Source organism: Myxocyprinus asiaticus, chromosome 19, assembly GCF_019703515.2.
Source record: "Myxocyprinus asiaticus isolate MX2 ecotype Aquarium Trade chromosome 19, UBuf_Myxa_2, whole genome shotgun sequence".
NCBI lineage: Eukaryota > Metazoa > Chordata > Actinopteri > Cypriniformes > Catostomidae > Myxocyprinus > Myxocyprinus asiaticus.
The window spans coordinates 38,210,203-38,225,019 of NC_059362.1; the positions used below are offsets into that span (position 1 = coordinate 38,210,203).

At 37.4% G+C, this 14,817-nt stretch overlaps 1 protein-coding gene across 1 annotated transcript; it reads right to left on the reverse strand.

Annotated features, from left to right (window-relative positions):
• Positions 1-2,097: 2,097 nt before the first annotated feature.
• On the reverse strand, positions 2,098-6,897 carry LOC127456677 (hairy/enhancer-of-split related with YRPW motif protein 2). The gene is made up of 5 exons (XM_051725144.1): positions 6,741-6,897; positions 5,996-6,074; positions 5,824-5,907; positions 5,544-5,625; positions 2,098-5,050 (listed from the first exon to the last, which is right to left on the reverse strand). The coding sequence occupies exons 1-5, from the start codon at positions 6,821-6,823 to the stop codon at positions 4,383-4,385; spliced, it is 996 nt and encodes a 331-aa protein (XP_051581104.1). The 5' UTR covers positions 6,824-6,897; the 3' UTR covers positions 2,098-4,382.
• Between the last annotated feature and the right edge of the window lie 7,920 nt (positions 6,898-14,817).

Sequence of the window (14,817 nt, forward strand, 5' to 3'; positions counted from 1 at the left end):
TCAGACCTCACAAATATTCCCCAAATATCCTTTAATATCATCCATCTAAAACATACTGGATATTTCGTTATCTTAAAATAATTATTTAATGATAATAATGTTGGGTAAAGAATGATTACCATATTCCTGTATCATGAAAAAAAGAAAAGAGAGAGAGAGAGAGAGAGAGAGAGAGAGAGAGAGAGAGCATGGTATTGCTATTGTTTGAAAGACTAGAATAGAAATAGAATATTAAGTAGCATTTTTGTAATTACGTAATTTCCTTATTTGTTAAAGCTGAGGTAGTGAATTTTTGCGCCACCAAACGGAATTGCAAAAATAAACTTTGTTTTCAAAACAGCTTTCTGAATACGCCCCCGACTGCTGTTGGTCAAACAACGAGAGAGTCCCGCCCCCCAACTCACACCATTGGTCGAGTAACGTTGTTGGGGCGGGTCTAAGCGGGTCGCTCAAAACAAACATCAATTTTCATAGCAGACACCAGAAACACAGTGTTTACAGTTTTCGAGAAAATTAACCTTTGAATGTCTTACTAATAGCTATCTCTGCATATTAAGTTGGGAAAGGAGAAAGTATTTTTAACAATGAAAAAGTTACATACTTCAGCTTTAACTGAATTATCTGTTACATCATTTTAGGAATGTGCATGGGGTGGACAATTCATGAAAGCTAGATACAGTAAATGATAACGTTTTGGTCTTCACTTAGACAAATTACACAAAAGTATAGCAAATATTGCATTTTAAAGGTGCACTTAATAGTTTTTCCTCATTAAAAAAGTTTAACTCCTAAAGACATGAATTGTAATTTTGCAATATATGTAGGAAATTATGACCACTCACATTAAAATGAAGACTTCAGTCATATCAGTAACTTTATAAAAGCTGTTTTATTCTACACGGAGAGGGTCAGCACATGGGGGCTGCCATGTTAGAATCACATGACCAGCCAAATACTACTAGCTTAATCTCAGTAACCGTCCTGTTATTTGACACTTTCACTCATTGATTCAAGTAATCATGGCTTACTGTGAATACTACATTTCTACAATGGTATCTGATACTAAAAACTATTGATTTTAAATGATGCTGCATCCAAGCCCCTAGGTGTCAGTGTAAGTCCAAGATGACACAAAGGCAAAAGTTACAGAGTGCACCTTTAAAAGTCAAATTCATGCGCCCCTGTGTGTGTTAGATATGCCACATATCTGACCTACCAGTTTTAAGGTCAGCAAGTCAAAGCGAATGTGCGCAAACTCACTGTTCCCTAGAGTCTAGTATATGATCTATCTGAGCAATGATCACATCTATATACTCCTTTTATCTTGTGGGCTGACCATATAAACCACATCTTGTAGTAGCTAAACCATTTTCATGTGTGGAAAATGATGAAGCTGACAGGCTTCCTGGCCTCTTTCACACCGCTAACTCTCTGGCTGTGTGATGTATTGAGGAGATCATGTGCGCCCTTGATATATAACGGCCACTTCAAAGGCAGGGGCCCGGCGTGAGAACCAGTCGCTCTAAAGCAGATAACCAGCGGATTTATGACCCCGCACTTTTCCCATGAATGTCGGTGGGCAGCAGGCGCTGTTTGCCTTAATCCCCATTCACTTGGAAATGCTGATACTTTTTCTCTTAAGGAATTTAAATGTGTGACAGTGATTTACTAATGTAAATCTGTCTAACAGACCCTGGCATAAAGGGAGTAGATTAGGCCAGCATAAAGACCCATTTTGGGGAGTAGTGACAGGCGTTGTTTTGCTTTCATGTGGCGCACACTACTGCACTCGTACAAACGGTTGTTCACGCCTGCCAGAATAGCTACAAACGTTTTGACTTGAGGGACCTTGTCTTCAATAAACATCACATGAAAATAGCTTAAATGTTATTTAGAAATTGTTGCAGCATCAACAATTATTTATTGATTTTTTAAGTTAACAAACATAAAGGGATAGTTCACCTAAAAATGAAAATTGTGTCATTATTTACTCACCCTATGGCCGTTCCAAACCTGTAAGACCTCCAGTCTTCCATGCAACACAAAAGAAGATGTTTGGAAGACTGTTAGCCTCAGTCACTATTGACTTTTATTGCATCTTTATTTCCATACAATGAAAGTGAATGGATATGGGTTTGGAACAACAAAAGAGTGAGTAAATGATGACAGAATTTTCATTCTTAAAATGGCTGGTGATAATGTAACAATGTTGACTTTAACTTCTCTTAATTTATGGTTTTCTTTGATAAATTAGTTTGCTGCTTACTCAAACTTTAAAGTTTGCTGACAGATTTATTAGTTGAAGTGGCATGTATAATTGCAGTTGTTTGTTTTATTGATTGGTTTCTTCTGCACTATTAGAAAAACACATAAAAGAACACATTTTTTTTTTCTACCATACAATTCCAAGAACTCAAATTATGCTTGGGAAAAGCAATTACTTTCTCTCATAACATTCCAGAATCTGTTGTGGTGAAGGCAAATGGAATGATGGTTTTATGGCCTATTTGTTAGAAAGAAAAACAAAACTTCTTCAATTTCTTCAGGGTATGTGTTTTTTTTTTTTTTTGCATAGAAAATGGTTACATCTTACAGAATGTGATAGGGTTATTAAAAAGGTAACAAAGTTACAGAAGTATTATTAAACTGAGAATCTGACATATGAGTTTTAGTGAATGTTATTTTTTACATTTTCAGTAGGTCTAATGTGTAACGTGGAGAAGATCCTGTCTCTCCAAAAACAGTAGTGACTGAAGTGCATCATACCAATTTACTAATCTAATTTCAATATAAACTCTAGTTACAATCTTACACATATACAGATTTACAAACTGGATTGTTAAATCAAAGATTACAAAAATGATTATCTGCAAAACCTTTGGTTTGTCTTTAAAAAAGTTGTTCTGTTTTACTCAAAAACTACTTTGTAAGCGTTTGTGAAAATCAGACAAAACACTTTTTCAACTGAAAAATTTTAAAGCATTATATCTCAAATGCAGCATATACGTTTTAGGAGTGTTTACGCAGTGTATATTAGATATGCCACATATTTGACCTACCAGTTTTGAGGTCAGTAAGTCAAAGCGACTGTGTGCAAACTCACTGTGCCCTAAAGCCTAAACTTTAGGAGTGTTTACGTAGGCACTGTCACACAGTACGGTTTTTTTTTCACTTGAAACAAGTTAAAGGAATATTCCAGGTTCAATTTAATTGAAGCTCAATCAACAGCAATTGTGACATAATGATGATTACCAGAAAAAATTATTTAGACTCCTCACTCCTATTCTTTATAAAAAGCAAAAATCGAAGTTACAGTGAGGCATTTACAATGGAAGTGAATGGGGACAATTTTTGAAGGGTTTAAAGGAAGAAATGTGAAACTTAAAATTTTATAAAAGCATTACATATATTCTTCACTTAAAACTAGTTTAAATGTGTAACGTGGTTTCAATCTGAATTTTCACGGTCATTTTAGGGTATTAGGGTTTACAGCATTATGTCGTCATGGCAACAAAGTTGTAAAGTTGGACATAACTTTACACAGAAGAGGTTATCATGTTAATACGCATATTGTTTACATCTTTTGTCTATACTTTTGAAACAGTGAGTATTTTAATGTTTACAGATTGGCCCCATTGACCGTGCCTCACTGTAACCCAGATTTTAGCTTTTTTTTAATCACTTTTGTGTAATTAACATTATGCCAAAAATGCTGTCAACTGAGCTTAACATTTATAGAACCCGGAATATTTCTTTAAACAAAAAAGCCAAATTTCTCTATGAGAACAAAGTAGATGAGTGAGAGAAGTTGACATAAATAAAGAGATTGAGTGGGATTTTTCTTTAAAAATGGCAATCACCCTTAATCAAATCGCTCTTAAAAAGGTAAAGTGTGTCAATTCTGCGCCACTACTGTCACTAAACTGAACTGCAAAAATAATACATGTTTTCACACAGCTTTCCCAAACACTCCTGCCGACTTCCATTGGTAGATCAAACAGATAGTCCCGCCCCAAAATCATGCCATTGATTGAACCAATGTTGTTATGTCGGGCTGGTTGGGATGTTCAAACAAACTGATCAAAGTTGAAAGCTCCACAGAACCGGTTACACTTTTCAGGGGAATCAATCTACGAATGGCTTTCTTATAGATGTCTCTGCATATTAAACTGGGTCAAGAAAAAGTAATTTAACATCGAAAAAATGACACACATCTGCTTTAAGGTTTCCACTTAGTGTAATGAGTAAAACATTTTTTTTTTCCCTCCCAGTGAGTTGCATACATGCACGAGTGTGTAAAACTGGTCACAAAAAGCCTTTCTTTTATGTACAAAGAGTGGAAGACATCCAGCTGCAACAAGAGCTTTGAGCAAATCCAACTCTTAAAATGCTCCCACTTCAGTTCCCCATGGTCGGTATGGTTTACTGCTGCTTCCACTGCTACCACTGCTCTGTTGGGATGCGTTGGATGTGGAAACAGAAGTGTTAACGGCCGAAGAAGCCACCGCTGATGCCGTTACACTGGGGCTGAAGAGCGGGAATCCTCCGGAAAATGACAGAGGGAAGGTTTGTGCTGCAGCTGCGGCGGCTGCCGCGTGAACGGTAGCTGATAACGAAAGGAGCGAGCTGGACAGTGACGGTACGCAGGGAGCGACGCTGCCTGTAGAGGGCACTCTTATTACGGAGTCATTGTGGGAGTAGGAGGAGGTCAGCAGGGCTGCACCCCTCTGTGGGACCTCAGACAGCCTGCTTGAGGAGCTCTCTGAGGATGGAAGTCCGCTCTGCTGCAGGAATGCAGCGGGAATGGGATGTAACGTTGTGGCCCAGTGGTGCGGGTGCAGGGCCTGCTGTTGATGGGCCATGGATGTGGTCATGGTAGCTGCTTCCCTCTGCGAGGCACAGCTGCTGAGGTGAGAAACCAGACGGACGCGGAGTGGGTCGCTGGAGTCCAGACCTTCCACTGAGCTCAAATACCTGGCCACTTCAGTTAGACACTCCCTGAAGCCAATGCTCATGAAGTCCATTGCTATGGAATGAGCATCAAAATATCCTGAGAGAGAGAGACAGAGAGTGAATAATTAAAACTTGAATGCCATGTGCCTATAAATACAGCTCTTCTATCAGAAACTTTAATGAAGCCAACAGCTGGTGCTGGTCAAGATAAAACAAAACAGAGATACACCGCCAATTGCACTGACCAACAGAACCCCACTGTGCTCAAGAGTCTGACTGGGATTATGACCTGAACTGTTTGTATGTTTGTTTTGTCTCCCCAGTGCTTTGCTTTTAACACTCATTGGAAAGGCCTAACAAACCCCCGACAGTGCAGCCTGTGAATGTGGCCTCACTCCCCTCCCATGGATTTATGAATGCAAACACAATCCCAGTGTCAAGTACTTCTTTTGTCCTGCCAGCGCTTTCCCACGAGTTCAATCCTACCATTAAAATTGATTTCCACTTGAATCTTGTCAAAAGGGAACTCCAAGCTCAAATTTCACTACAGCGTTAGGCGAAGCACAAAACATGGAACAAACAACTCGTACCTTTCCCTCCTGTGGCCTGGAGCATCTTCAAATGATCTACTGTCATCTGCAATATTTCTGCTTTCTCTAATTTGGCAGATCCCTTGGGAGAAGAAATACGATATGTAAGGGAAAAAAAGCTGTTTACATGCTTTTAATGTGATATCTTTGATCAATTCGTATGACAACACCCTTTTCTATTTACGTACTGTCTATTTAGTACTATTATTATTACAAAATACTTTGATATTGCATACTCATGGATAGAAACTAGAGCAGAAATGTTATTTTATAAACTCACCTGTTTCTCAAATGCTGTTGGGACCAGGCGACGCAGCTCCGATAAACTATTATTTATTCGATCTCTTCGTCTCTTCTCAATGATCTGCAATAATGATTACATAATAATCAACATACAATGTATCATATAGATTAGAAATGGAATCAAGAACATGACAAAAGTTATGAATTACCCCTCTCCGCTTCTTTCTGGCCATAACTTGGGATGTTGTGGTAGGTGAGCCACATCTTATAAATGAACCGCTGCTTTGACTTTGGGGAAGAAAAAATAAATTAAAATGTATCGAGCAATTAAGGAGCTAATAATATATAATATATATATATATATATATATATATATATATATATATATATATATATATATATATATATATATATATATGACGCCATATATTTAGATGTTACCTAAAGAAGATTTTTTTTTACATATGTTTTTTTACATGTAATTTTTAGTGTGAACTTTTTTAAAACTTTCACTAATATGTCATTAAAACATCACAAAATTCATAGCTCATAATTCATTATATTCACTCAAACATTTAGAAATGTCAGTAGGCCTAACACTTCATGATAACATTCGTTAAAATGTATACTACGTCATAAGAAACCTTATATAAAACTTAGTAGTTCTGACATATATTCAGTATGAGCATAATAATACATTAATCAAAGATCAATGACATTTCTAACTATTTGAATGGTACTACTCGTTTTTTAAGCAGTATAATGTAAATTATTAATATTATTCAAGTTCTTAAAATACTTTTTGTCTGTCCGAATGAAGTTATCTAATTTCTAAGAAAAACTACCGATAATCTAAAATGCATTAGCAATTAATTTCTGAAGATACCACCTAAAAGTGAATGCTCTTGTGTGATATCAACAACGAACAAGCTGTGTTTTCCCATCCGTGCTTACCCAGAGTAGTTATTCTCGCTGCCCACATCAATAGTTTCATCCATATCGCTGTCGGACGTGGTGTCTTCACAAGGCCGCTTCATGGTGCACTCAGGTACACTCACCAAACCCCTCTGAGCGGCTTTCCCACGAACCGCTGGAGCCTCGGTCTCACATTCACGCCCACGTCCTGCTTTGGGAACACCCACCGAAAAAAAAAAAAACAGCAAACACGCCCAGAGCCATCAAATGGAGGTCTCAAACTTCATTCCCCTGATAATTGACTCTGCCCTGCTTCAACACTCGCGCGCTGCACCCGAGGGCCCCAGAAGCGTGAGAAACACTTTACACAAGAAAGACGAAGGGGTTTCATCGCCTGACAGAGCTTGGCTGCAGTCTGTAGATACTGTAGACTAGAAATCTAGGTAAAGGGTTTCTGGCAAGGTTGAAATGAGGATGCAGTATGACTCTCCTAAATGTAGTCAGGTTTAACACGAACGCAATGTTCTATATACCCAATACAACGCAAATTGTGTGTTTTTGTTTTTTATTTTTATTTTTATTTTTATTTTTATTTTTATTTTTTAATGTAAAAATTATTATTATTATTATTATTTAAAGTTTATTAATTGCAATAAATCAAATACAAAGAATCAGTTTGAAACACAAGCTGACAGCTTATTGAAATGTCTTTATTTATTTATTTAATTGTCCAGAGTTAATATTCATTCCCAAATATTGATGTATGGAAGTATGGAAGCAATTTATACATTCCAATTAAAGGAATATTCCGGGTTTCATACAAGTTAAGCTCAATCAACAGCATTTTTTAAATATTATTATTATTATTATTATTATTATTATTATTTGGCATAATATTTATTACCAAAAAATAAATTTTTTACTTGCCCCTCCTTTTCTTTAAAAAATGCAAATATCTGGGTTACAGTGAGTACTACTTACAATGGAAGTGAATGGGGACAATCCATAAACATTAAAATACTCACTGTTTTAAAAGTATAGCCACAAGACAAAAACAATATGCGTATTAACATGATTTTAGTGTGATAAAATCGCTTACTAACCTTTTCTGTGTAAAGTTATAACCAATTTTACAACCTCGTTGCCATGACGTGATGTAACAACTTTACAGCTATCAAATAATAAATAATAATACATTTTAACTGAAAACAACTGAACACAGAAGTGTTTTTTTTATAAAATTATAAGCTTCACATTTCTGCATTTAAACACTCCAAAAATTGGCCCCATTCACTTTCATTGTAAGTGCCTCACTGTAACCTGGATTTGTGCTTTTTTTTTTTTTTTTTTTTTTTTTTTTTTATAAAGAAAAGGAGGGAGGAGTCTAAATAATTTTTGCCATAATCAACATTATGCCACAAATGCTGTTGACTGAGCTTAACTTGTATTGAACCCGGAATATTCCATTAATCAAATACAAAGAATCAGTTAAAAATAAGATGCAAATGTGAGAGTTTATTTAAATATCTAGTTTATTAACTATTTACTTATTTCATTTGTCCAGAATTTATTAATATTTCTTGGCACATTTTTAATGAACAAGTATGGAAATAATTTATAAATAACAAGTAATCAAAAACAAAGAACCTGTATAAAATAAGATACAATTCTGACAGTTTGTATAAATGTCTTATTTATTTTATTTTTCCAGAGTTTCAACATTTTTATTTGCACATTTCTTAATAAGCAAGTGTGTACATAATTAATAAATGTAATTGTTTCAAACTGATTAAAATGAAAAATCAATTTGGAACACGATACAGTTTATTGAAATGTCTTTATTTTACTTAATACATAGTTTATTTATAAAAATCCTTATTTTATTTATTTACATATATTTAGTTTGCTTGCTTAAATATTTATTTTTACATTTCTTCATCAGCAAGTTTACACACTAAAAGTCAGTTAAAGGGTTTCAATAAACTTTGCACATAGACGGATAGATAGTTGTATTCAGGTATTTTATACCATATGTAATGACTGGCCCAAACAATAGGCTACCAAAGTGAACACACTTACATCAACACACATATACACACACAAACTGTCAGACAAGACCGAGACGCACACTTTCACACATGGGCTCCTCATCCACTTGGAGGCCCCAGCTGTAGTGAATTTCCTGGGTTAAAACAGTGAAGACGGTACATTGTTTGGGCACACAAAACCTCCCCTTGTCATGTGCCTTTCCCCTGGTGGAGCGTAGCACAGTCTCCCAGGCAGACTGCCAGTGTGATGACTCGTTCCCACAGCTAGGAGCCCTGAGTTGAAACCCAATCGCCATGTGAGAGATAGCCAGGAACACAGGGAGGGCCGGCAGGGCCGCTGCCATTGGGAGGTTACCGCGAGCCAAGTGGCACCCCCACCACTGCGGCCACAGCTCGTAACACTATTCTTCACATTGTTTGTTTGTTGTATGCCCAATTTAACTAACATGATATAAAACCTTAGAAATGCCAAGCTGCCGTTGTAGAGGAGGGCAGCAAATGACCTTTCACACGTTAATTTCTGCAACTTGGAATTGAAATTGAAATCTTTTTACATTTTTTTTTTCTGTTGTGTTGTTTATTCTGCAGAACATTTTATGTAAAGTTCATAATAAATACAATAACTGCAGCATGCTTTCTAGATAAAATTTGGAAAATGTGTCTTTTTTAAAATAATTCGTCATGTCACAGGACCATTTCAAATGAACTAATAGAGTGATATACAGTGCATCTGGAAAGTATTCACAGCGCTTCACTTTTTCCACATTTTGTTATGTTACAGCCTTATTCCAAAATGGATTAAATTCATTATTTTCCTCAAAATTCTACAAACAATACCCCATAATGACAATGTGAAAGAAGTGTGTTTGAAATCTTTGCAAATTTATTAAAAATAAAAAACGACAAAAAATCACATGTACATAAGTATTCACAGCCTTTGACATGACACTCAAAATTGAGCTCAGGTGCATCCTGTTTCCACTGATCATCCTTGAGACGTTTCTACAACTTGATTGGAGTCCACCTGTGGTAAATTCAGTTGATTAGACATGATTTGGAAAGGCACACACCTGTCTATATAAGGTCCCACAGTTAACAGTGCATGTCAGAGCACAAACCAAGCCATGAAGTCCAAGGAATTGTCTGTAGACCTCCGAGACAGGATTGTATCGAGGCACAGATCTGGGGAAGGGTACAGAAAAATTTCTGCAGCATTGAAGGTCCCAATGAGCGCAGTGGCCTCCATCATCTGTAAATGGAAGAAGTTTGAACCACCAGGACTCTTCCTAGAGCTGGCTGCCTGGCCAAACTGAGCTATCGGGGGAGAGGGGCCTTAGTCAGGGAGGTGACCAAGAACCCGATGGTCACTCTGACAGAGCTCCAGCATTTCTCTGTGGAGAGAGGAGAACCTTCCAGAAGAACAACCATCTCTGCAGCACTCCACCAATCAAGTGGAGTGGCCAGACGGAAGCCACTCCTCAGTAAAAGGCACATGACAGCCCACCTGGAGTTTGCCAAAAGGCACCTGAAGGACTCTCAGACCATGAGAAACAAAGATTGAACTCTTTGGCCTGAATGGCAAGCGTCATGTCTGGAGGAAACCAGGCACCGCTCATCACCTGGCCAATACCATCCCTACAGTGAAGCATGGTGGTGGCAGCATCATGCTGTGGGGATGTTTTTCAGGGGCAGGAACTGGGAGACTAATCAGGATCGAAGGAAAGATGAATGAAGCAATGTACAGAGACATTGTTGATGAAAACTTGCTCCAGAGTGCTCTGGACCTCAGACTGGGGCGAAGGTTCATCTTCCAACAGGACAACGACCCTAAGCACACAGCCAAGATAACAAAGGAGTGGCTCCGGGACAACTCTGTGAATGTCCTTGAGTGGCCCAGCCAGAGCCCAGACTTGAACCCGATTGAACATCTCTGGAGAGATCTGAAAATGGCTGTGCACTGACACTCCCCATCCAAAATGATAGAGCTTGAGAGGTCCTGCAAAGAAGAATGGGGGAAACTGCCCAAAAATAGGTGTGCCAAGCTTGTAGCATCATACTCAAAAAGACTTGAGGCTGTAATTCATGCCAAAGGTGCTTCAACAAAGTATTGAGCAAAGGCTGTGAATACTTGTGTACAAGTGATTTTATTTAGTTTTTTTCGTTTTTTACTTTTAATAAATTTGCAAAGATTTCAAACTTTCACATTGTCATTATGGGGTATTGCTTGTAGAATTGAGGAAAATAATGAATTTAATCCATTTTGGAATAAGGCTGTAACATAACAAAATGTGGAAAAAGTGAAGCGCTGTGAATACTTTCCGGATGCACTGTGTGTGTATATATATATATATACACTGGAGGCCAAACGTTTGGAATAATGTACAGATTTTGCTCTTATGGAAAGAAATTGGTACTTTTATTCACAAAAGTGGCATTCAGCTGATCACAATGTATAGTCAGGACATTAATAATGTGAACAAAATACTATTACAATTTGAATTTTCTTTCCAGAACTTCTTAAACTACTTCAAAGAGTTCTCATCAAAAAATCCTCCATGTGCAGCAATGACAGCTTTGTAGATCCTTGGCATTCTAGCTGTCAGTTTGTCCAGATACTCAGGTGACATTTCACCCCACGCTTCCTGTAGCACTTGCCATAGATGTGGCTGTGTTGTCGGGCACTTCTCACGCACCTTACAGTCTAGCTGATCCTACAAATGCTCAATGAGGTTAAGATCCATAACACTCTTTTCCAATTATCTGTTGTCCAATGTCTGTGTTTCTTTGCCCACTCTAACCTTTTCTTTTTGTTTTTGTTTCAAAAGTGGCTTTTTCTTTGTAATTCTTCCTATAAGGCCTGCACCCCTGAGTCTTCTCTTTACTGTTCTACTTGAAACTGGTGTTGAGCGGGTAGAATTCAATGAAGCTGTCAGCTGAGGACATGTGAGATGTCTATTTCTCAAACTAGTGACTCTGATGTACTTATCCTCTTGTTTAGCTGTACATCTGGCCTTCCACATCTCTTTCTGTCCTTGTTAGAACCAGTTGTCCTTTGTCTTTAAAGACTGTAGTGTACACCTTTGTATGAAATCTTCAGTTTTTTTTTTGGCAATTTCAAGCATTGTATAGCCTTCATTCCTCAAAACAATGATTGACTGACGAGTTTCTAGAGAAAGCCGTTTCTTTTTTGCCATTTCTGACCTAATATTGACCTTAAGACATGCCAGTCTATTGCATACTGTGGCAACTCAAAAACAAACACAAAGACAATGTTAAGCTTCATTTGATGAACCAAATAGCTTTCAACTGTGATTGATATAATGGCAAGTGATTTTCTAGTACCAAATTAGCAATTTAGCATGATTACTCAAGGATAAGGTGTTGGAGTGATGACTGCTGGAAATGGGGCCTGTCTAGATTTGATAAAAAAAAGGCTTTTTTCAAATAGTGATGGTGCGTTAATTTTTACATCAATAATGTCCTGACTATATTTTGTGATCAGTTGAATACCACTGGTGAATTAAAGTACCAATTTCCTTTTCAAAATCTGTACATTATTCCAAACCTTTGGCCGCCAGTGTACACTGAAGAAAGCTCAGGGACATATAATATATCAACTGTCCATTTATGTTCTTGTGTTCTAATATAAAGTTCTGCTTTAAAGGCTGGAACTTCAGTACTTATGCATCATCCACTGCCTTAACACTCTTCACCAGATCCAGTCCTCACCACAGATAGCTCCAATCAGCCTGTCAACAGCCTCTCATAGCCCAGGGCAAGCTCCAGTTTTCCCAGGTGTGACCTAAAGTATATAAGGGCTAATTACAGCAGTCTGTCCAGTTTCACAGATGTGGACTTTCCCTTGTTTTCCTCTGTTGATGGATATGTTCAAGAATTTTCAAATTACATTTTCAGGATAAATAAAGACATTATTATGATAATATACCAGTGTAATACATTAAACAGTAAATGTTTTTTTATTTTTTATTTTATTTTTTTAACTGTATATACAGTTGAAGTCAGAAATTAACATACACTTAGGTTGAAGTCATTAAAACTAATTTTTTTAACCACTACACAGATTTAATATTAGCAAACTATAGTTTTGGCAAGACGTTTAGGACATCTGCTTTGTGCATGACACAAGTAATTTTTCCAACAATTGTTTACAGACAGATTGTTTCACTTTTAATTGACTATTTCACAATTCCAGTGGGTCAGAAGTTTACAAACACTAAGTTAACTGTGCCCTTGAGAAGCTTGGAAAATTCCAGAAAATTATGTCAAGCCTTTAGGCAATTAGCCAACTAGCTTCTGATAGGAGGTGTACTGAATTGGAGGTGTACCTGTGGATGTATTTTAAGGCCTACCTTCAAACTCCGTGCCTATTTGCTTGACATCTTGGGAAAATCAAATGAAATCAGCTAAAAAAATTGAGGACCACCACAAGTCTGGTTTATCCTTGGGAGCAATATCCAAATGCCTGAAGGTACCACGTTCATCTGTACAACAATAGTATGCAAGTATATACACCATGGGACCACGCAGCCATCATACCGCTCAGGAAGGAGCTGCATTCTGTCTCCTAGAGATGAATATAGTTTGGTGCGAAAAGTGCAAATCAATCCCAGAACAACAGCAAAAGACCTTGTGAAGATGCTGGAGGAAACAGGTAGACAAGTATCTATATCTACAGTAAAACAAGACCTATATCGACATAACCTGAAAGGCTGCTCAGCAAGGAAGAATCCACTGCTCCAAAACCATCATAAAAAAAGCCAGACTACAGTTTGCAAGTGCACATGGGGACAAAGATCTTACTTTTTGGAGAAATGTCCTCTGGTCTAATGAAACAAAAATTTGAACTGTTTGGCCATAATGACCATCGTAATGTTTGGAGGAAAAAGGGTGAGGCTTGCAAGCCAAAGAACACCATCCCAACCATGAAGAATGTGGGTGGCAGCACCATGTCGTGGGGGTGCTTTGCTGCAGGAGGGACTGGTGCACTTCACAAAATAGATGGCATCATGAGGAAGGAAAATTATGTGTATATATTGAAGCAACATCTCAAGACATCTTGTTATTATTTGTATATTGTGTTGTGTGTAATTATGTGTATATTAGACTTTAAATTGTGTTGTATTAATTTGAAGTTATTGTAAATCGGTATATGTCTCATCACTGTCATGACTGCTATGTTGATCAGAACTGCACCCGAGAATTTCACACACCATTGCACTTGTGTATATGGCTGTGTGACAATAAAAGTGATTTGATTTGATCAGCCAGGAAGTTAAAGCTCTGTCGCAAATGGGACTTCCAAATGGACAAAGACCCCAAGCATACCTCCAAATTTGTGGCAACAAAGTCAAGGTATTGGAGTGGCTATCACAAAGCCCTAACCTCAATCCAATAGAAAATTTGTGGGCAGAACTGAAAAAGCATGTGCAAGCAAGGCGGCCTACAAACCTGACTCAGTTACACCAGATCTGCCTGGAGGAATGGTCCAAAATTCCAGCAACTTATTGTTTGAAGCTTGTGGAAGGCTACCCAAAAATTTGACCCAAATTAAACAATTTAAAGGCAATGCTACCAAATACTAACAAAGTGTATGTAAACTTCTGACCCACTGGGAATGTGGTGAAAGAAATAAAAGCAGAAATAAATCAATCTATTATTCTGACATTTCACATTCTTAAAATAAAGTAGTGATCCTAACTGACCTAAGACAGGGAACGTTTTCTACGATTAAATGTCAGAAATTGTGAAAAACTGAGTTTAAATGTATTTGGCTAAGGTGTATGTAAACTGACTTCAACTGTACACTGCAAATGCAGAATACATTAAAATTAAAAAAATAAATACAACTGTGCTGTTGAACGCAAGATGTGCAGATCCTGATTCCTTTACTGGCTCTAAAATGTTTACTCTTAAAGGAATAATTCACCTAAAAATGTAAATTTATGTCATTCCAAACCTGTATGACATTCTTTCTTTTGTGAAACACAAAGGGAGATGTCAGGCAGAATTTTAGAGAATGCCAACCTGACCAGCCCTTGTGAATGATA

Coding starts and splice junctions, on each gene's coding strand:
- LOC127456677 (XM_051725144.1), bottom strand. CDS start 6,823: ATGAAGCGGCCTTGTGAAGACACCACGTCCGACAGCGATATGGATGAA. Junction 5,908..5,995: donor CCAGAAAGAAGCGGAGAGGG/GTAATTCATAAC, acceptor TCATTATTGCAG/ATCATTGAGAAGAGACGAAG. Junction 5,051..5,543: donor CCAGGCCACAGGAGGGAAAG/GTACGAGTTGTT, acceptor TCTCTCTCTCAG/GATATTTTGATGCTCATTCC.